We start from the raw sequence: 22926 nt of genomic DNA, 5'->3' as shown, positions 1-22926 counted from the left end.
AACATTTTCAACTCACCACCAGAAAAAGATGCTGTTCTCCACAATATGTAAATAAGGATAGAGTATAGGCGATATCAGCAGCTGTATCAAAATGAGAATTTTATATCCCCCATAGTTGAGTATAGGCATTCAATCCAAAAGGTCACATGTTGTGGAGAAATAATGTGAATCTTTTGTGCAATCAAATGTTTTATTTTAATTTTAATAGCACAACAAATAATACATTTGTTAATAAATCTTATTCAGACACAAGTTTGCTTGTTGCTTGCTTCCTCACAAACGACCATTTCTGCTCCTTACATTCATCACCCTGAAAACAGCACAGTGAACAAATCATACTGAAACACTGTGTTTATTTCAGTTACAAAAGTTATTTTTATTTTAGGTTTCATGAAACACATATATATTGTTGGCAGTACTTTAGATGAAGGCAGCATGCTGCTCTCAGACTTACACTTAAACTCAAAGGGTCTATAATCTCTAAACTGATATATTTTACAAAGAAATCCTGTCTGGGCAGCGTCTGGATTTGGACTGAAGAGCTCGTTGGCATTTCTAAAACAATAGCAAACCTGCACACCATACATTGTTTTGTTTTTTGTTTTGTTTAAAGTTGTAGATATACATTAGAGACATGGCAGATTTGCATATATTCTTCAGGGTCTGCAGTCCTTTTCTCTTCTTCTGTGCTCCTGTGAGAATCTAAAACAAAGGTCACATAAATCATGGGGTTAAATTGATGCCTGTGGGACAAAATTACTCCAACAATATTCAGGACAAATTTATTTTTCCTCTGCAAAAAAATGAAATTGAGTACAAAGCATGTGAAACTTTTCTGTCTTGTGTTGTGTTCATTTATGTCTTTTCTTTTCTCTTTAATGTTTCTGTCCATTATATGTGCAAGAACAAACTTCTGAATCACCTCTTAGTGATAAGTGTCTACAGTTTCCTTTCTCGTTTGGCTCTGGACGAAGGCAGTCGCACTTTTCTCCTCTCCCTCTTCCTTCTCTTTCCTGCTTGGCTTCTCAATGTCCTTGTCTAGTCTCGTCTACTTTTCTACTTTTGCCCTGGATGACTCTCACGGTCTGTTACAACCTAAAAGAGGAATTATGGATTTGAACAACTGGTCCCTGAATGCAATTGACACGCTCTTCTCAACGAGAAGCCTGGGCTTGAGTAAGTCCGAGTGTCCTTTCCTGCCGGATACACAATGGACAGGTGGAGGAACTGGAGGGTCGTGTGCCTGGCGGGACTGTCAATCGAGAACATTGTAGACATCTACCTTTTCGGAACCATGATAACAGGGTTCTTGCTGTTCGGAGTTGGCTTGGCCCTGGCTTATCAGAGATAGCAGAATTGGCTTTCCAAAACCCCACAAGGCTGCCCGCTGTGATGGAAATGATGGGACGGGTCGTGACTTCTCAAAATGGGCTCATTGAACGCAGCACGGATAAGATCTTGGAGAAGCTCACGGCAGTCTCTGCTCTCTGAGCACAAGATTGATAACATCTCAGAGAAGCTCTCCAACGGGAGACTGAGAGACCAGTGACGGACTGTTAGACCAACTGTGAAATTGACATGCAGTTGTTCGCACTAAAGGAAAACCACCATCATTTCATGCAGCTACCGTATCGGTGTCAGCTGTGGTCTCAAGGCTGGAGCTGATACGTATGTATGTTCGGGGGGTCCAATTTCACTGCAGATGTAAACATTGCATGTGACAAATAAAAGGCTTGATTGAATAGCTTCAGACTTATGTTCAAAGAAAAGAAAAGAAGCCCTCAAACCTCTACTCTACTTTATGTGTTGATTTAATGAGCGAGTTCACTTTGTTTCTCTCTTCTCTCAAACGTCTAATCTCTCTTCCTCCTCTTCCTCTGTGTTTTATTCAGTCGTACCGTTTACAGCAGCGAGCAGGGCTTCTTCTTGACCTTGGCGGGCTGAGGGCAGAGGACGGCACGAATGGCCTCATCAAACACAGTCTTCAGACCACGCTGGGTCAAGGCTGAGCACTCCAGGTATTTGACTGCATCTATACATGCGAAGACACATATATGTTAATAAAAGAAGAGAAAGAACTACAAAGACAAAGTAAGAGAAGAAAGGTTTGCTGGTAGTGGAGAAGAATAAGTTCAACTTTCAAAGAACACTATAGTCAACTACAGCTACTATACTTTTACTGTGATGCCAGGAAATGAGGGGAATAACAAAAATTTGCAGAGGCAGTCAGGCTACAAAGTTCTCTAGCATCTTCATCTGCTAGTTTCATATCTTCACTGGTGAGGAGAGCTTCAAATCTTAAAGTGCTTTTCAAGCAAATAAAGTAAGAGTGACTGACCTATCTCCTTAGCCAGAGCTAGGCCCTGTGGATAGGTGATAGGCGCCAGCTTCTTGTCCTTCAGTTTCTCAATGGTATCCTTTTCATCCCTCAGATCCAGCTTAGTGCCAACCAGGATGATGGGCGTGGAGGGGCAGTGGTGACGGACCTCAGGGTACCACTGGCAGAATACAGAGTAAAGGAAAACTAAATAAGAGGCAAGAAAGGGGAACACGCAAAATCAAGGAACGTGTTAGAGGCAAAAAACAGAATCAAAGGTGGAGGGAGATGAAGCTCTGATGCCAGGTGTTACAGAAAGGTGGATGAAGGCATGAAAAACAAAAGATATGCTGTAGCTATTAAAGATTAGAGAAATACATCATCCAACTTTCACCCACAGCATCAATCATTCATTCACATCAATTATTAGACCTGTTTAGGCTTTTTCTCCATTTTGTAATCCAAGTACCTATTTTTTTTCTCTATAATAAATTACTGCTTTTGTTCTGTTTGTTCTTTTTTACATTTTGTTCCTCGGCAGCTGAGAGACAGGCCTCATAAAAAACAGCCAAAACTCACCTTAGCTCTGACGTTCTCATAGGATGCCGGGCTAACCAGGGAGAAGCAGATTAGGAAAACATCCTGGATGGAGAGACAAGGAGACAAAGAATTAGAATAGCTGCTGCAGTTTTAATTAGCTGACATGTTATATAAGTTCTGTCTGTGTAACTTTATGTCCATTAGTTACTGTGTGTGCCTGTGTGTGTATGTGTGATTCTGTACCGTCTGTGGCTAGGACAGTGGGCGGAGCCTGTCATAATCTTCCTGTCCAGCTGTATCCCAGAGGCCCAGGTTGACCGGCTTGCTGTCCACCATCACATTAGCTGAATATTTGTCGAATCTGTGGGGAGAGTAGAGAAGGTCAGCGATCAGCCAACAAGTCATAGGCAACCTTTCATTTCATTGGTTATTCATTCATTCAACAATCTTTCAATTCACTGATTGTTTAACCAGTGAAACTCCTGTAATGGAGAAAAAAAACAGGACCATACTTGAAATACCACTGTTCACAAAAACATTAACCAACAACATTACTTTGGTTAGTTTGACACAAAAGCCATCCTAACCATGTCTAGTAAGAGAGAATAATACATAATAAGGCAGGGCTGCCCCCGTGTGGTCTCATAGTAGAATAACAGTTTAATTTCTCATTTTTAAAAACTTGAGAAATTTCATATTCATATTCAAATGTATTCAGGCTCAAATGAAACTGATAACACAAATGTTTGCAGACACAGATGTTTTTTTTACAGAAAGAAAGACTAGTGTACCAGATTAATCCTGTTTTATGGCCTGTCCGAGGTCTACCCCGCCCTTTGCCTAATGACAGCTGGGATGGGCTTCAGCCTCCTTAATGACCCAGTAGTTAAAAAGATGGATGGATTTCCTGAAATAGAAAAGTCACTGAAATAACGTTAACTGTCAAACATAGAACAACTATGACAAACAGTCAACACTATCTGAGATCCTGCTGGTGGTTAGGGAGGATATACGTGATTCTGTTTGTTGTTTAAACATATTTATAGAGTTAAGAGTTCAGATTGCTGGAAGAACAACATTCACGCTGTCTGATTGCTGTTTTTCTCCCAAAATGTAGAAACACCTGCTAACCATGGCACACTCTGCTTTTCCATTAGGTCTGTGCAAATACTACTTAAGTACACTCATCCTCCTGTGCCATTAGTGATATTAACAGAGTGTATTTTTTGACATATATAATATAGTTAGTATAGTTATTATACTAGCCGTAGCTGCCCCGCTTATTTTAGACATTCACAATAAAAAAGTAAGCGATAATATTTCAATATCAAACGTCATAATTAAGGTCAACATCTAAATAATGCTGTGTACAGACTCACACAGGTGTTAAATTACAGCATAAACTTACCTTAGACCTTCCTCCGTCATTCTCCTCCTAATTGTGCTCGGAGACACAGAAAACGTATCGGCAATTACCCCGATGGTTATCCAGGACAGCACTAAAGTCCTGAGTGCTGCAGCCGGGATTTCAAGACGTGGACGACCAACATTTGAAGACTGTTCTTCCTCGGCGTATTCCAAACGAACACGGTGCTGAATTGATCTTAAACTTTCGACAATGCTGTCATCGATGCTAACATCTTGAAGAGCAATTATCATCCCAAGCATTTCAGAAACATCATCTAAACGACTCAAAACAGTATCTACAGGTAAATGTATCTACCCTCTCTATCTGATCTGCTAAAATGAGCAGAATTGACTGAAGTTCACACCAGTCCGCCATCCTCCCTGACCTTTGACCTAGCACGTTTTTGCTACCTGTGGCAGCCGTCCGCGGAGCAGGTATCCAGGAAAACTAGTCGATAGTAAACGATCAGCCAATAGGCGCAAAAGTCAAGCCCACTTGTTGTGTGCCCACCTTATTACTAAATTAGGCAGAGCACTCTGAATTGAATCAGGACATAAAGCACGGTCTTTATGTTGCTTTATTGAACACTGTCCATCTTACAACTAGCCACTTAACGGGGCTTCCTTCGGACAACCACATCCGGTTCAAAGGTCATCACATTAAGACATAGCCATATCAATACATGACACCCCCCTTTTCCTTAGATTCAAACTTTAGTTGTAATAACTTTGATGTCTTTTTTTCCCCCAACATTGAACATTCTTCTTGTCTTACTTTCTAACAATTATATAATCTAAATGTCTCACCACACATGTACCTTTCTTTTTTCAATATATACATGTCGAAATACACATATGAACTTGAAACTTGCCAAATATAAGTTATCTCTTCACCTTAACATATTATAGTTCATTTCACCACAAAATCACAAAACCTCTCGGGTATCTTTTTAGCCCTCTGTGATCTACTTGGTCTCTCTGGCCCCTGGGAGCCCTCTTGTGGTGTTGGAGTGAAGGTGTCAGTCTTTGTGGGTGTTTCACCTTCCTCCCTTTCAGGTATTGTGTCATAGTGTCCTTCTCTGGTCTCATTTGTCTCGTATTTCTTCACATGTGTGGTATTCCGGTGATAGCGAGCTCCTGTTGGTGATTCAATAATGACTTGGTTTCCAGTTCTGCTTACAACTTTGTGTGGTGTTGCGTTGAATGGTGTTGTAAACTTGTCCACTTTGTCTTGTTGAACCAGCACTGTGTCTTCCTATTTTTATTTATTTTTTATTTTTATTTTATTTATTTTTATTTTTATTTTATTTTTCTGAAATTACACACGTTACTAACGTGTGTAATTTCAGAAAAATAGCTCTACCATTGACCAATCTCACCTGTCCTAAGGTTATTTTTCTCACCTCCTATCACTTCCTGTTCCAACACATGGTTGTGTTTTTGTGTAGCTTATCTGGATAGCCGAAATAACTAAAAACTTATAGATAACTTCTTATTTCATAGTTTAATCTTCACTTGCTTCATCCGAAGCACACTCTCTTGTATTCACTCCCTGTATTTTTAGGAATTTGCTACCTTAGCTTAGCTAAGCCAAATAACACAGACCAATTAGTTAAACTACATGAATGTCTCAAAGCCATAAAGACCTGGATGACCTCTAATTTCTGCTTTTAAATTCAGATAAAACTGAGGTTATTGTACTCGGCCCTTAAAATCTTAGAAATATGGCATCTAACCAGATTCTTACTCTGGATGGCGTTACCTTGGCCTCCAGTAACACTGTGAGGAACCTTGGAGTGATTTTTGACGAGGACATGTCCTTCAATGCAGATATTAAACAACTATGTAAGACTGCTTTCCTCGATTTGAGCAACATCTCTAAAATTAGAAATATCCTGTCTCAGAGTGAAGCTGCAGTTATTACTTCCAGGTTGGACTACTGTAATTCATTATTATCAGGATGTCCTAAAAACTCCCTGAAAAGCCTTGTAGTACCATATCACCCTATTAGAGCACTTCACTCTCACACTGCAGGCTTACTTGTTGTTCCTAGAGTATTTAGAAGTAGAATACGAGGGACAGCCTTCAATTTTCAGGCCCCTCTTCTGTGGAACCAGCTTCCTGTTTGGACAGACACTATCTCTACTTTTAAGATTAGGCTTAAAACTTTCCAAAATATATAATTAGGGCTGGACCAGGTGACCCTGAATCCTTCCTTAGTTATGCTGCAATGCGGTGGGCTGCTGGGGGATTCCCATGATGCACTGAGTATTTCTTCTTCAGTCACCTTTCTCACTCACTATGTGTTAATAGACCTCTCTGCACTGAATCATACTTGTTATTAATCTGTCTCTCTTCCACAGCATGTCTTTATCCTGTCTTCCTTCTCTCACCCCAACCGGTCCCAGCAGATGGCCCCGCCCCTCCCTGAGCCTGGTTCTGCTGGAGGTTTCTTCCTGTTAAAAGGGAGTTTTTCCTTCCCACTGTCGCCAAAGTGTTTGCTCAACAGAAAGGCAGTTGTTAGAGGGTGAATGGCAGGAACACTGTGTCTGCTGCCTCTTCTCTTGCCTCTGTGTATCAGTGAGTATTCAACAACAGTTTCTATATTTAACTGCAGGTTCTTACTGCATAATTCTGTCTGTATAATATGAAAATGATTCAATGCATCGAGTTATGCCAAACCTCACAGAAACTGTGCACGGTGGGTATTCTGAATTGCTGCTCGGCACATATATGCAGACCACAGTCAGAGCCTTACCCTCTGCAGCTTGAAGTCACACAGAGGTAACCCACTCGCTCTCTGTCAGCACGCAGTCGCAGACTCGTGAGCAGTGTTGGTCAAGTTACTTGAAAAAAGTAATCAGTAACTAATTACTGATTACTTCCCCAAAAAAGTAATCCCGTTACTTTACTGATTACTTATTTTCAAAAGTAATTAATTACTTAGTTACTTAGTTACTTAGTTACTTTTTAAAAACACGATTTACAACCTGAAGAGGTGATAAAGCGATAGATCTTTCAGCCCAATTCTACTTTTTCTACATAATCCATCATACAAAATGTAATCAAATGGAAAAGTCTCTTTTTTTAACTTGTTTTATCATTTTTAATCTTTTAACTTTATGCATCAAGCAAAAATTTAATTATATGCAACATTCTCTGAGTTGAATAAATGAGTTTAACATTTAAACCTATTTTCTGCACATTCCAGCACATAAAATAAAATAATTTTTTGTGTTTACACTCACTCTTTCAAATAGATGCAAGTAAAACACAGCAGAACATAAATAAAGTCAAAGACTCAGCGGTCCTGTTGCTCTATTTTCACCTGTAAAGCAGGACTGCAGTAGGCGGAGGTTTACCCTGGTGCAGGTGTGCAGCGGTCAGTGGAAGGATACGGCAGTGTCTCTGTGAGTTTCCCATTACGTCGTTGCGCTCTTGGTGCTTCCTTGGAAGTTTAGGGTTTTTTTTCGCTGTAAAAAGAAGTTTTCTTCCCACGCACGATGGACGCTAATGTTTTTGTCACTTTTTATGGAATCAAACTCAAAGTAAGGTCAGTACTTCCACGCTTTAAACGCTGCATGCTCATACTCTCTCCCACACTCGATATGTGATCCATTGTTGATCTGCACACAGCTGTTGTCACTAACGGCGCACTCGCTTACGTCACTGTCGTGAGACATTCTCGCAAAAAATCACGGTTTTAGTAACGCAGTAACGCAGCGTTCCTACGGGAAAGTAACGGTAATCTAATTACCGATTTTGCAATAGTAATCCCTTACTTTACTCGTTACTCGAAAAAAGTAATCAGATTACAGTAACGCGTTACAAGTAACGCGTTACTGCCCATCTCTGCTCGTGAGCGAGGTTTTTTTTTTCTTTTGTTTTGCTCTTCTACTCTTAAGAGCTCCATTAGCCACACAGAGGGCACAATATGTTCTGCATTGCTTCTCAAAGTTAGCATTGGTTAGTGATCATGAGCTGTTTTAGGTTTATAAATCATTGGTTTACACCACATTCCTCTGAATTAATGTCACAAATTGACAAACTGACAGTGAGATACAGTGAAGTGTGTAGAACATGTAATTCAAATCAGAGCACGAGCAGAACAAGAGCATGAAGCTGAGATCAAACTTCATTTGCTTCCATCTATAAGGTGCAGGTCACTGAGGTCTTCTGACAGAAACCTGCTGGTGGTTCCTCGTTCTAGGCTGAAAACTAAAAGAGACTAAGTGTGTCTTCAAGGCTGTTGGCTGATAATCTATGGAATGCACTAATATTACATCTGATCTCTGCCTTCTGAACATTTGAAAGAGCAGCTCTACTTATTTGTACACACTTAATTTTAGGTAGTGGATATTATTATTGTCTTTTAATGTTTGTATTTATTTTTATTGATTATTATTGTGAAGCACTTTCTCTATAGAAATATTTTACCTTCATTTCCCTTCTGTAACTTTATGAAAGCCAAAAGCAAAAAGAGACGATAAGTAACTTTGCATAAATGTGTGGAGCTTTGCAGCTTTGCAGTTCATAAAGCTTCATAATGACACTATGTGACTATGCAGTGTCCAATATTCAAACTGAAATGCAGTCATTAGAGAGTGAATGGCAGCAACACTATGTGTGGTGCCCTTTTCTCTTTTCTCTGTATCAGCGAGTGCTCAGCTACAGTATCTATATTTAATGGCTCTGGTCCTCACTGTGTGTTTCTGCCTTACTTCTGAGAGCAGATATTTTACAGGTACAAAGAAAAACTGGCAGTGACCTGGTGGGCGGGGGATTCCTCTTTCAGGTGTGACGGCGAACACAGAGGTCGCTCTGCAAAAGAGAGTCATTGGAGGTGATGAATGTGAGCGACAGTATCATGTACAGCTCAGAGCAGTTTATCCACATGGACCTTCCAGCTTGTGTGGAGGCTCTTTGATCAGCGACCGCTGGATTCTGCAGCTCACCGTCTGAAGCCAGGAGGGTGAGGAGACCAGAGCAGCAACTAAAACTTGTTAACCCAAGGAATGTCTAGTAGCCATGTTTTTGCTATTCAGTAAAAAGTAAAATACATTCAGACAAGATGAGAAATAAAATATGGTGACCATCAGTAATCATGTTTTATGTTTGCTGTGCACATGCAGGACCATGTTTGCAAATCTAAGTGTGCATCAAGGGGGTCCGGAACAAGAAGTGCAGATAACAGCAGAAGCTGAGATCTATACAGACAAAGACACCAGCACAGGCAGAGTTCATGACATCATGCTGCTGCAGCTACTAGCAGCTCTGATGTCCATCCTATAAAACTACCTGACTGTGAGTTGTGGATGTTTCTGCTTCAGGTTCATGTGTTCTGACAGATACTGATACGTCGTGCTAACTTCAGTTTTAGATTCAAATGATACATTTATGTTCCTGTGGCTCAAAGTTTCTTGCTTTGAAGTTTTTTTTCTTAAAGTTTCTTCTTGACCTGAGCTCTGTGCTGTGAAGTGAGTTCAGCATATGTAGAATATATTTCCTTTATCTTATCCCAACAGTGGGAATCAGGATAAGTACTCACAGGAAGCTGCTTATCAATTGAAAGCCCTGGTTATCAAGTTAACCAGGGCTTTCAATCCTAATGGATGTGGATAAACTATACTGGCAGTGCAGGTTTTAAAAAGGAAGATAAAACTGTAATATTAGAAAAATATGAAGGGTTTAAATGCATAATACAGACTGAAAGTAACAGCTGCTGCAGAAAAACCAGTGTTGTGTGTGTGTGTGTGTGTGTGTGTGTGTGTGTGTGTGTGTGTGTGTGTGTGTGTGTGTGTGTGTGTGTGTGTGTGTGTGTGTGTGTGTGTGTGTGTGTGTGTGTGTGTGTGTGTGTGTGAGTGGAAAATTGCTTAGTAGTAAAAGCACTATATGAATGTGCAAGAACTTCAGATGCTTTGTTCAATAAGACTATCAGGAGGGACTATGCGCTTACCTGCTGCTCCTTGGCAGGTAGCTCCATGCCCTCCTGGGTTTTAATTGCACCTTAGAACACACATGCATCAACACTACAATGAGCGGGTGGAGGGAGGTTTGGAGTCTTCTCCCACCCCCGTTCTCTGCGGCCTGCTGGAGCGGGAGGGCTAGGAGAAGTTGGCCGTCCGACTGCGGTCTGGGGTGTGGGGCCTCCCTGCTGCTACGGAGTCGGGGAGGTCTGCCTCTCCCCACCGCAGGGAAAAGGGTAACACCACCTGGGTCTGGGTGCAATTCCCCCCTCCAGGGGCAAGGGTACCTAGACCCGGTTTGTAGAGTACGCTTGGGGAGTGTGATCGTGTGTACAGCGTCTCTTTATGTCTGTCTCCACGTTGGTTGAGTGTGGAGTAAGTGCACATGAGAGCATGAGGGTGGGAATGGATGTTTGTGTCTGTGTGTGCCTGTATGTCTGTGTCTATATGTCAGGTTGGGTATCAGACGCCACCTCTCTGGGGACACCTCAGGTCCTCCAAGATTTGGAGGCCTATCTCCACCCACCACCACTTCCCCTGCCGGTGGCGGACTCCCTCAGGTGTCGGTGCGTTGGTGGTTCTTTGTGTCTGGGGGTGGGTGTCCAGGTACACACCGGCTCACTCCTTGGTGGCCGCTTATCGGGGCCTGGAGCCTGGGGCTCGCTCGGGCCCCTTCGGAGGTGGGGTGCCCCCGGCCTCTCGGCCTGGGGCTCGGTCACTCAGGCGCAGCTGGGGGCCGGCGGAGCTCATGGGCGCGTCACTGCAACTCCCCCTGGCTTCTGCTCCGCGGCTGCTGAGTGAACCCTCATCTGGGACTCTCCTCAGCTCTTACTGGGACAGTGGCGCGGCTGCCCCTCTGTTGGTCTTCCATGGTCTCTTGTGTTCTGGGGCCCTCTGGATGTCTGGAGTTTTGACCTCCTCCATACCCGCTTCACACCCTGGAGGACGGGGCTGTGGCCCCCCCACACTCCCTAGCAGATCGTTACATGGAGAAACCTTTGGAATACAAGCGCGCTGATCCACACAGGTATGTACACGGGTGTTCACTGCTCGTAGACCCAAATTACACCTTTCTTGGCCGCTACTTCGAAGCACATCTGTCCTGCGTGCTGCACAACAACATTGAATATTTAGTATTTACTGCTGTTTACACTTAGCTAGATTAATGCGATGGTGTTGTGTTTAGTATGTTGCTTTGTTTTTTTTGCTTGTTTTCTATTTTTCTCTCAACAGGTGATCCAGGAGATTTTTTTTCTCCCCCCCCTTTCTCACTGTCCCTCTCCCCTTCTGTTTCTCCTTTCCTTCCTCTTTCTTTTCCTATCCCTCACTCATGTCTGTCCCGTCTGTAACATCTGAAAATAAAATATAATAAATAATAAAAACAAAGATCGACCAAATGGACCAATACGGCAATGCCACGATGATCCATTTGGCAAAGTAAATCCATTGGGTATCCTTGTTGGTCTTCAGACAACAATTCTGATGGCTAAAGAACCAAATGGGACAGGCAAAAAAAAAAAAAAAAAAAAAAGACAGCAAAAATCCTGACTGACATCATGACCTATCATTACACAGGAGAATCTGATGGATGGATAATTAAGTATTTCATTTAATTAATGTTTGAAAGACAGTTTCAGCTTTTATTCTGTCAGCTGCAAACTTTCTGCTGTTTATTAGTTTAAGAGAAAATAAAACTTAATATAACAACAGAATTTAAACATAGGCTGCAAACTGAAAAATGTCTACGAAAAAATGCTATTGAAGAATTTTAGCCCCTCCCACTGTCCATGTAGTACAGTAGGAGGGTCTAAAGTTGAAAGTTTCAAGGGATCTTCCAGGAATGGTGATGCTGCTTTTCTGGACAAATGATCTCTAAACTTGAACTTAACCAGAGGGATATAGTACAAAGAAAATTCAACAAGGCTTGGCTTACTTTGCGTTAGCTGGCTTGAGAAAACGTAAAACACCAGTCAGTGTCACGCCGCCGGGTATATCAACTTCTCTTTTAAGCTGTGCTTTCTGCTTCACGCTCCGTGCCCACGCATGTAACAAGGGCTGCTACAAGGCCCTTTAAAACAGGAAGTAGCATGTGCTGCAGTGAGCTTGAATGGTGTCCCAATGCGCTGAGCAAGCACAGTGCAAGCATGCTAGCCAGGTGTGGTGCGTGATGATAAAGTGGTGACTAAAACTCTATAAAGGACATAACTAATATAACAGCAGGTCAGGGTTACTCTTACAATTTTCTCTGGTAAGAAGTCAAAATCCTTCATATAGAACTCTGAAGTTACCTGGAGAGATGAGATCCTGCTTCATAGTACAGGCCTCAGGGCAACATTTCAAAGTTAACGTGCAAAACAATCAATATATGTATTTGTATGTAACTGACAAAAAAAGGAGAGAAAAGTGTCCAAACACTTCTTGTGTCATTCCAGAGTTGAGGTCGCAGGTTATGGTGCCACCACTGGACTAGCTAATGAGAAAAGAAGGAAGATGATTTTTAACAAATTTGTTGTATTAAGAAAAAAGAAAACAAACCATCCAAACTGTTACTTTATTAGTAAAGAGATGTTGCAGATATTTGTACTGAAATTGTATTTTTCTTCATTTCTAATGTGTTCAAAGCAAAAACAAGCTTTTCCTGTGAGCTCAGACCATTTTATTTCTTTCTGCTGCATTTCTGCATAAAATACAAATCTGCATCATTTTTTAAAAAGTGCTTTAAGCTGAACTAATTGTCCCTTTTTTCTAGAACCTGGTGAATCACCCTCTCTTCACTGTGCAGAGACTGAGGTTGTCAGCTGTACAGAGCTCAATGATATTTTACAGAAATAATTCCCCGAGGTCCACCGAGTCAAGAGCTATCAGCACTGGTTCTGTGGACAAAGTCCTGGGAAAGATATATGTCGAGTGAGTTTGCATGATCCCTCAGCTCACAGCTGCATTTATTAAACATTCAAAATACAGAAAGATTTTATAAAACTGGGAAACTGTATTTCTGTCTTGCAGGGAGACTCTGGTGGAGGAGTGGTTCATAATGGCAGGATTTATGGGGTCTCTTCTTTTGTGGGAGATCCGGACTTTGTATGCAGAGCAGCGGCTGCCTTCATGGACCTCTGTGATCCTGAGTATGCAGATTGGATCAGGAAAACTATCAACCCATAAAAAGCTGTGAGGTGTGGATAACTGTAAACAAGCTGAAATAAATAATCTTTTAGAGTTTAGCTTTGGTTTCTTTTATTCTCTTTGATATAAGCAGTAGAGGATTTCAGAATTTCTGTGTTATTTGCCAAAAGACGTTTTTTCAGCTGCACCCACACACAGTTTCTTTAGATAACTTCAACTGCAGAAAGTAAAAACTCAGCATTAAGTTTCAAATGCAGTTTTAAAGATAATGATAATATGGTGGCCCTGAAGAAAACACCCGTCAATAGAAAAAGCTGCAAAATCCTGCAAAATGTAACAGAAGTTGAATAAAACACAACGGAAATAGAAAAAAATGCAACAAGGCTGAAAAACTGAACAAACAAACAAAAAACAAACACAAATTACAACAGAAATAATAACAACGATATAAAAAATAAAATAAAGTAGAAAAAAAACATTCTCATCCTAAAACTTGGTGACAAAGTGGAATATGGTAAGGAAACACTCACTTAAGTGCTGTCATTACTCAAAGGTTCCTGATAATCATGCATGAAGTGATTTCTGGAGGGGAATGAAACTTAACTGAACTGCTCCCTGTGACATTTTGACCTGTCAAACGCAGGCGTAACTCCTGTTATTCATCGTTGTATTGCAGGTCTGCTGTGCACGACGTCTGTGAATCTGAGTAATTTGGTACAGATGAAGGAATAAGACTGCTCAGATGCTTTGGGTGTCACGTAATGATCCCTCAGGTTTGGGTGTCTTTGGTGCCCTTTGATTTCAATCTACCTGCACATTGAACAGAAATCCTGCCATGACAGAACACACTAATGCCTTTTCAAGGGAGAACCGATCCTAATCTGAGCTGTCAGCCCCAAGTTCTCTGCAGTCATCAAATCAAGCATAATCTGGTTTGAACAGGCTCCCTGCCTCACTGCAAAAGCCTTTTTACCAGCTGCTGTTTGACAAATTGCAAAGCCTCTGAAGAGACTTTAGAAAGGGGGAAAAAGGATATGAAGAAAAAGCTGAACAAAAAGCTATCCATGCACTGTTTAACATTTCACTTGGAGCTTATTGACTGTATTCTATCTGTGGATTGCATTATAGCTTCTCTGAGAGCTTTGCTCCCTGAAGATTTTATGATCTGTGAACGCTGATTCTCTCTTGTGGCTGTAAACCAGTCTGCTCAGCATGGCACTGCATGGCAGAGTTTCTCTCCATTTTTTTGAATCACCTTTGCTCAGTTGTGCTCCTAACTGGTCTCCTGAGTTTGGCTGTATTCCTGGACTTTGCCCTTTAGTTACTCTTCAGTCTCTTTGACACACAGGCTGCCAAATTTGAAATAACATTTTTAGTTTTGGAAAAAGAAGAGCGTGTCTAGCAAATTCTTGCACATCCTTGTTCTTAAATAGCACTTTTCTACTCAAGCACTCAAAGTACTTTATACACCTCATTCACCCATTCATACAAGCACTTTTCTGTACCTAAGTTCTTTCTATCTAACATTCATACTCTGATGGACACGTGAAAGAGCAGTTTGGGGTTCAGTATCGTGTCCAAGGATACTTTGAGATACAGATCAGATCAGGCTGCGATCGAACCTCCAACCTTCTGATCGGTACTAATTGGACGTTTGCTGCTGCACATGTAGCATCACAGCTTAGAAGATGGTGGTGTGGAAATGTGTTTCCCATTAACAATTGACTAAGAAACTCTTAGTCAAGGGTTAACGTCACTAATGTCAGTATTTTCACTGACTCTAAAAAGGCACTGATCTTCATTAGATTAGATCAACATTGTTCCTTAATCCTGAGCTGTACAGGAAAATAGATTTCTGATACACATGTACATAAACAAATAAAGAGAGATGTTTCCCACCTGCTGAGAAGACAACAAATGCATAACCTGATTACCACCATCTCACATCCTCTGATTTCTGGCACCTATAAGTGAGATTGATTTCACTGTCCTGCTGTCTTGGCCTTTAGGAGAACACAGTGAGACAGATGAAGCTTGCACCAGATGGTGGGAACACAATGATCGTGGTCTTAGACACAGCATCCACACTCTGTACATGATAGTGTGTGTATGGTGCTGTTTGCAGGAACTTGATGAGGCTTTGCTTAAGTGGAAATCCACTGATGTTCAAGCCCCAGGGAAGTGGGCGGGGGGATAGGACCTCTGGGGCCCTCTTCCTGATGGAGCCCTACCTGACTCCTTTCACTGCTAAAGCAAGAATGGTGCCACAACTCATTGAAACAATACTTCATTTCATCAGAATCATCAAATGATTCTGTTAAAAACAACCGCCCAGTGTACTTGCATGGCAAACATCGTGATTAGATATTCAAGAAGAGCCTCTTAAAGATGAAGGTCTGTGTCTCTTGACCTAAACACATAATCCAGTTAAATCTGATTTATGTTCATTAATGCCCCTCACACTGTAACTTAAAGTAATAAATCGGTCACTGATTAATTACAGAAGTACGTCTGTGAGCATAAAGATGTAAGCCTTGGACCATCAGGATAAAATGTGGTTGGGAAACTTAACAAGCTTTGATAAAACTTCATCAGTAGCTCAAGCAAGACCTCAAAACCTTCGATCACCACGGGTGGTTAGCAGACTGTGGTTGTACCATGCAGCCTAACAACATGCAGTAAATTGCAGGTTAAAGCAGTCTGCTTACACATTGTTAAACGAGGGAAGGGAACTAATGTGGCTGTCACATTACCCTTTTGTCCCATTTCATCCCAGGACTTGATTCAATTGCTGCTCACTTTCTACAATACTTAAAACTGATCAGTAGGACCTGAAACTGCAAACATTCAAACATTCAGGCCAACAATCAGTTGGTGAACATATTAATCTACTACAATTAGCAAAAATGAATAAATAAACAGAAGAAAGTTAGAGTGATATCAGAGTCATGCAAGTTTTTGACCAGCAGGTTAAACTCATGCAAATTAGCTTCATCCAGGCTCATGAAAACACTGTCCTGCTTATAAACAGCAGATCATTTGTGTCAGTGTCAGGATGGTTTATATTTGAGCTTTTAGTTCACACAGAACAATTTTTATTAAATTGTTTTTAGCGATTACGAAAGTCTGTGAATCCCCAAATTGTTCAGTTGTTCTCTTTGCTCCCCATGAGGTCACTTTCACCATGTGACAAAAACAACACCCCACTCTACACACTCGGGCCACCAGCAACTTTCTAAATCCTCAATAAAAAGCTGACAGGTTGCAATGATGTTCCAAAGAACTTATTAAGAAAACAACTAAATACACAGAAAATGTTATGAAAATTGGTTTATTTTATATCTCATAGTTTTAAATGATGCAATAAAAATATGTACAAAACATCACAAACTGTAATATTTTACAAATGCTTACGTCCTGCTGATGCAATGGAGACATCTTCCAGTGACAGTCTTCATCAGTGTGAGTGTGAGGAGGATCCTAAACCCACCAACACAGAAGTGCATGTTCACAACTCCCTCTGTGCAGGCGGGGTCAGGACCCTCCTCACCTAGGGTGAGGAGGGTTGGTGCTGTGGCCAGTCAGGTATGAAGTGCTGAGAGTGGATCTTTGGTCCTCTGTGCAGCTCTGTCCACTCTCAGCTGCCCTGCAAAGTAATAACACAAGAAAGACGTCATTTTAACACAAAACAGCATTTTCATTGTTGGTAGCTGCAGTATGTTGTTAAAAAGCAATTTTAAACCCAACGTATACACATGAAAAATATAAATAAAGCTAAACCTACAGTGCTGCTGACATAGGATGATGATTTATACCAACTATTGGAAGAATTTTGTCTTCAATACAGTTTGTTGTCAATGTGAGGTGATAACTTACATAGTTGGAACACAGCACCACTCTCCCGTTTTTCACTTGGTCATCCATCCTTCTCATCGGGTTGGTTGGGGTAAGGCTGTCTTCTGGGTGGGGTGTTTGCTCCATCTTGGACGTAACTGGAAGTAATAACAACTAAAAAACTACCTTTAATTCACAATGTAATATTAATATTAATGTCACATATCAACAAAAAAAGCAATACATTTCACATGTGCGAGTCACATGTTCTTATATCTGTAAAAACAAAGTTTAAAAACACATTCTAACATAAACTAATCAGAGTCACTGTCATCCATGGAAAGGTTAAAAGGCCTCTCCCAGAAACGTCTGACTCCAAAACTACCTGAGGATGTTGAAGGGGCATCAAACTGGTCACTCACCTTGCACCTCTTTGCACTTACCTCTTCGGTGCAGATGTCTTCTCTGCTTCTCTTTTCTGAGGAAGGAGCAGCAGAGAGATCAGCTGAGGAAGAAGCAGCAGAGGGAGCAGCTGAGGAAGAAGCAGCAGAGAGAGCAGCTGAGGAAGAAGCAGCAGAGGGAGCAGCTGAGGAAGAAGCAGCAGAGGGAGCAGCTGAAGAAGGAGCAGCAGAGGGAGCAGCTGAGGAAGGAGCAGCAGAGGGAGCAGCTGAAGAAGGAGCAGCAGAGGGAGAAGCTGAGGAAGGAGCAGCAGAGGGAGCAGCAGAGAGAGCAACTGAGGAAGGAGCAGCTGAGGAAGAAGCAGCAGAGGGAGCAGAAGAGGAAGGAGCAGCAGAGGGAGCAGCTGGGGGAGGAGCAGCTGGGGGAGGAGCAGCTGGCGGATCACCAACTGGGGCAACAACTCGAGGGAAGAGTGGGGCATTGGCCTGGCCGAAAGGCGGCATGGCGATGGGGGCAGCACCTGGAGCAATAGGACGTTGCCAATCGTGCCAAAACGGCTCTGGAGGGTGCTCCCGGATGAGAGGGGAATCATCTCTCTCATCCATGGTGTCATACCCAGAGTCATCGCTAAGCCAATCCCCCCACTCTTCTGAGTCGTTCCAGTCAGATGAATTGTCAGTCTGTTCACTCACCTCTTCATCGTCTATAGGTAGGTAGGGGGGGTACTCACCATACTCACCTTGCTGTTCACCGACATCAGCATCTGGTGCTTCATCAGAAGAGGGTGAGGGTGAGAGAGGGATAAAATACCTACCATACTCACCTTGCTGTTCACCGTCATCAGCATCTGGTGCTTCATCAGAAGAGGGTGAGGGTGAGAGAGGGATAAAATACTCACCATACTCACCTTCGCTGATACGCTGGGTATCAGTGTCCTGAGCTTCACCAGAAGAGGTGGTGCTCTGGAGACTGTCATCCAGGATCCTGATGACTTCAGGAAGGCCTTCTTCTGCAGGGCGTTCAACCACATAGTCAAGACGCCCTGTGAGGAAACAATTTTTAAAATAACATTAGGAATGTAATAGACACCCAGTGTTAAAGCAACAGACCTACATCTGTTAGTTTGAGCAGAGGATGAGAGAAAAGCATTTTATGTCAGACTGAATGACACTTCTACTTGTTCAATCTTTAAGTGAAGTTTTTTAATAGAAGACCACCAAACCTCCACCAAGGCAGCTCACTCTGTGTACTTTTAAGGTGACACTATATTGACACTATATATGACACTGTATTTTGTGTACATTCAATTTGTTTTATTTGTTCCTTGTAAGCCTTTATGCAAACACTATGTTGGAATAGGTAATGGATAATAGGTATTGATTTGTAAATAGCCGGACATGAGTAACTTATTATATAAATATACTACAGTACATTTATAACTAACCATGCAGCTCATTCTCCTGTTTTAGTTACAATTCACGATGTCACACATTTTGAAAAAAGCTCATAGGTTAAATATGTGGATGCAAACCATAATGTAACATTTAGACCACATGTACCAATTGCATGTCCTAAATATATATATATATATATATATATATATATATATATATATATATATATATATATATATATATATATATATTATTTTATTTTTTTAAAATAAAAACACAACCTTCTTGGCAAGAGTTGGCAAGAATTGCACACACAAAGCTCTGCAGGTATGTCTGAAAATGATGGTCAAGTGAAAAACAAACAAACAAACAAGCAAACAAACAAACAAACAAACAAACAAACAAACAGAAACTCTTAACTCAGAATCCACATTTTTAGAAATGTGCACAAGGACTGTATCTGCCATAAGGACAGATACATCTAATCTGTGGTAAACATGCTATCCCTGTGTAAATATCCCTGTGTACAATATCTCTCTCTGCTATCTAATAAGGTTAAAAGCATTACCGTAACAGAAGATGGGTCTTAATGCCATTATTACTACTGTTTTCATATTCTTTTGATATTATTTTATTTGTATTTTTTTATCTTTGTGTTTTGCAGCAGAGAAAAAATATAGTTTATGTCAATAAAGCCTTTGATCCGGAGAAGAAAAGGATGTCAGGAGGGGACCTGGATCTGTGTGTTTACGCCTGCGTGTTCTGAGGCCATGACATCTTGAAGATGCCGTTACCACAGAAACTGATTTTTGGGCATTTTACAAATTTTAGTCCATTAAGCTATTTTTAACCATTTCATTTTAAAGAAAAGTGTCAAATTTGAAGCCTTCAAGTCAAAGTAACACCTTTTTTCATATTCATACACCAGTCGTTAATAATTTCTACACCTCTCCCGGAAAATTTAAAACATACAAACAATTTACGGGAAACAATCTTGAATACACATATTTGATCACGTTAAAACTTGATATTCACACTGGAACTTGTTAAATTATTACAGTAATTTACATTTAAAGAAATTTTCAAACGTACCTGCAGCGAAGTCCAGGTGACAGTCGGGGAGTCCGGGTCCACGGCGAGCCATCTTCAAACTTGAAAAACAAAAACAAGTACAAACGATCCACAGATGAAGTACTTGTTATGCGTTCAAGTTATATCCGCTTCCAGTAAAATGTTTTGCAAAACTTAGCTTTCCACAGGCTGAGGTTGGAGCAGGTCGAAACAAGTCCACGAGCAAGTGTAAACAGACGTTTGGAACCTTGTGAAGCATTTATATACCCTCGGCGGCCATGGTTACGGTTGTCAACGTGTACACGTGCACGTGATAGAACTATCCAGTTGTTCAGTCTGACCTCACTAGCTGTGTCTGGGTCTAAACTCCGCTGCAGGTCCATATATCAAACGATCACTATGGCATTACTGAGAGTTGAAAAACTGTCTAAAGTCTTTCATTTTTAATAAAATGATCAGCGTTCTGCTCTACCAGGTGTAACAATTGAGTTTAACATCCAGGCATCCATGAAAACGGAATTTATGACATTTAACAGAGTTAGAAGTTAGCAGGGCGTTAGCTCGCTAGCTTCTATCTAAATACAATATAGCATGTCCTGACTGCAGGGTTTTGGAAACAAATTCAAACGTACAGCTCTGCTATCACTTCCAGCATAAATGAAGACAGAAAACTAAACAGCAGTGACGTTTGTAGGGTTACTGAAGTTGGGCTAGCTGGTATATAATGATGTGCTACGTGACCGCTAGCGACACAGCTATGTTAGCATAATATAAACAAGCTAACTTTTTTCCACTCCATAAACGTTAATGTGAGTGTTCTCGGTGATCAGGAACAAATGTAATCGCATGGCAGGATGCTGAGATAATCCATCCACAATACGAGGTTAGTCATTCATATACTGCTGCATGGGCTGGGCTGTAGTTACATACTAAGGTTTTAAAAACTGAGCTTAAATAAATGATTAGCGGTAATAAAAGCCGAGGGAGGTCAACAGTGATCACTGACTGTTTTAGGAGCTTTTTGAGATCAAATAGAAGAAAATACATAGCATTAAACATGTTAACAACACAAAAGCCATATTAAACGCAGACTACTTTAGACCCGGAAGTAGGATTCGTGCGTCACCACTGAACAGCTAAATTCGTAGGAATGTTTTAGCTTATTATTTGGATAACCACCGTCATTACAATAAATTAAATTTGTAGTCATTTAAAACTCACAGGCCTACAATCAGCTGGCCTATATAAAAAACAAAAACAAAATTTGAACACAGTGCTGAGCTGCATCTCAAATTAATCTTCCAGCTCTCAGCTGACATGTACCAGAGCCCGATGGATCAGTTGATCAGGATCATTGGCCTGATATAGGTCTATCATAGTGACGTGGCTCTTAATCAGTAGGGTTATATGTTTCCCAATATGATTTTTTTTTTTAAAGAACATAATGTGGATTGTTTTTATTTGTTAGCTGTATGGGCAGCATTTTTGTGTATGTGATCCCTTTTCTTAAATTACATTTGCTATATACACATATTTTGCTCTCTTAGTATTTTTAGAACCTGACTAATACTGAAAACTTTAGGGTGATACTGATAAAAAGGAGTTAAAAATTTAGATACTGATACATTGGTCGATACTCTTTTTACAGATAGTATACAGATTACAGAACTTAGAATGTATACAGAAATTCATGTTTTTTGCAATGATCGTTCAAAATTGGTTTACATTTGTAAATAAATACAGCAATATATCTGCAAGATTTGACCAAATTCACCACTCTTTTATACTATGCTAAACAATCAAAGATTAGCTCATGTCTAGTTGAATGATGTTTTAAAAATGTGTTTTCCTGTAGTGTTAATCACAGTGATGTTATGAAGTAATGTATGAACCTGACGTATGATAATATTTATCTCTACAGAGGAAACATCCATCGAAGATTGAGCAGTACAATATCACTGTGGCATCAACATCTCGTCAGCGAAAGACCACAGCCACACCAAACAAGCTCTCAGCAAATACACAAGCCAAGTTACCAGACCTGATGTTGAGAGCTGCAAACAAACATGTTCCACAAGCAACTGTTGACATGCTTGTCATCAATTTCACATGTGAGGGTCTACAGCCATTTGCAGTGCTAGAACAGCCATCTTTCAAAGAATTGGTTACCACATTACAACCTCAAGCCAAAGTCATCTCCAGACCCACTGTCCGTGCCAGAATCTGTGAAGCTGCTGATCACATGAAGATGACTTTGGTTGCAGCATTGGATAAAGTCAAATTGGTTGCTACCACTACTGATTGTTGGTCAGCTCATCAGAAAAATTACCTTGGAGTCACATGCCATTGGAGGAAGAGTCCCTGGAAAGAAGATCTGCAGCACCAGCATGCAAAAGATTGAGAGGGTCTCACACATTTGACATGCTTGCTGGTGCGCTTGATGATATCCATTGCCAATACAAGATTAGAGGCAAAGTTGTAAGAACCACAACTGATAGTGGATCCAACTTTGTCAAGGCCTTCCACATGTTTGGGGCACAAAATGATGCAGATGAAGATGAAGATGAAGCAGACCCAGAAACTATTGACCTGACTGACCATATTGACTACCATGAGGCAAGTGCAATTCTTGATGAAGACTCTGGTTTGGAGTATCAACTCCCGCCTCATCAGCGATGTGCATGTCACCTGCTAAACCTTGTGGCAACATCTGATGCTGCCCTAGCAGAGAGCATGAATGAAACCTACAAGAGGCTCTCCCGTGCAAGCTTTGCAAAATGCCAGGCCATTTGGAACAAAACTCATTTGGCTAATGAAGTGGTAGAGGACAAGTGTGAACTACAGATCATTCGTCCCAATGCAACACAATGGAATT

General features: G+C 41.0%; 1 protein-coding gene and 1 pseudogene across 1 annotated transcript; both read right to left on the bottom strand.

Annotated features, from left to right (window-relative positions):
* Positions 1 to 2152: 2152 nt before the first annotated feature.
* LOC147327226 (ras-related C3 botulinum toxin substrate 2-like) lies at positions 2153 to 3324 on the bottom strand (annotated as a pseudogene).
* A 13822-nt stretch (positions 3325 to 17146) lies between these two features.
* On the bottom strand, positions 17147 to 20331 carry LOC147327225 (uncharacterized). The gene is made up of 3 exons (XM_086297372.1): positions 20319 to 20331; positions 20073 to 20174; positions 17147 to 18628 (listed from the first exon to the last, which is right to left on the bottom strand). Exons 1-3 carry the CDS (start codon positions 20329 to 20331, stop codon positions 17502 to 17504), a joined length of 1242 nt encoding a protein of 413 aa, XP_086153498.1. The 3' UTR covers positions 17147 to 17501.
* Between the last annotated feature and the right edge of the window lie 2595 nt (positions 20332 to 22926).

The sequence above is a fragment of the Aulonocara sp. 'chitande type north' Nkhata Bay genome, linkage group LG6 (genome assembly GCF_057382095.1).
Source record: "Aulonocara sp. 'chitande type north' Nkhata Bay isolate Kocher_YH1m ecotype deep benthic linkage group LG6, A_spYH_male_GT1.1, whole genome shotgun sequence".
NCBI lineage: Eukaryota > Metazoa > Chordata > Actinopteri > Cichliformes > Cichlidae > Aulonocara > Aulonocara sp. 'chitande type north' Nkhata Bay.
This window is presented reverse-complemented; position numbering and strand designations above follow the sequence as displayed.

Coding starts and splice junctions, on each gene's coding strand:
- LOC147327225 (XM_086297372.1), bottom strand. Junction 18,629..20,072: donor TCACCTGGACTTCGCTGCAG/GTACGTTTGAAA, acceptor GTTTCCTCACAG/GGCGTCTTGACTATGTGGTT.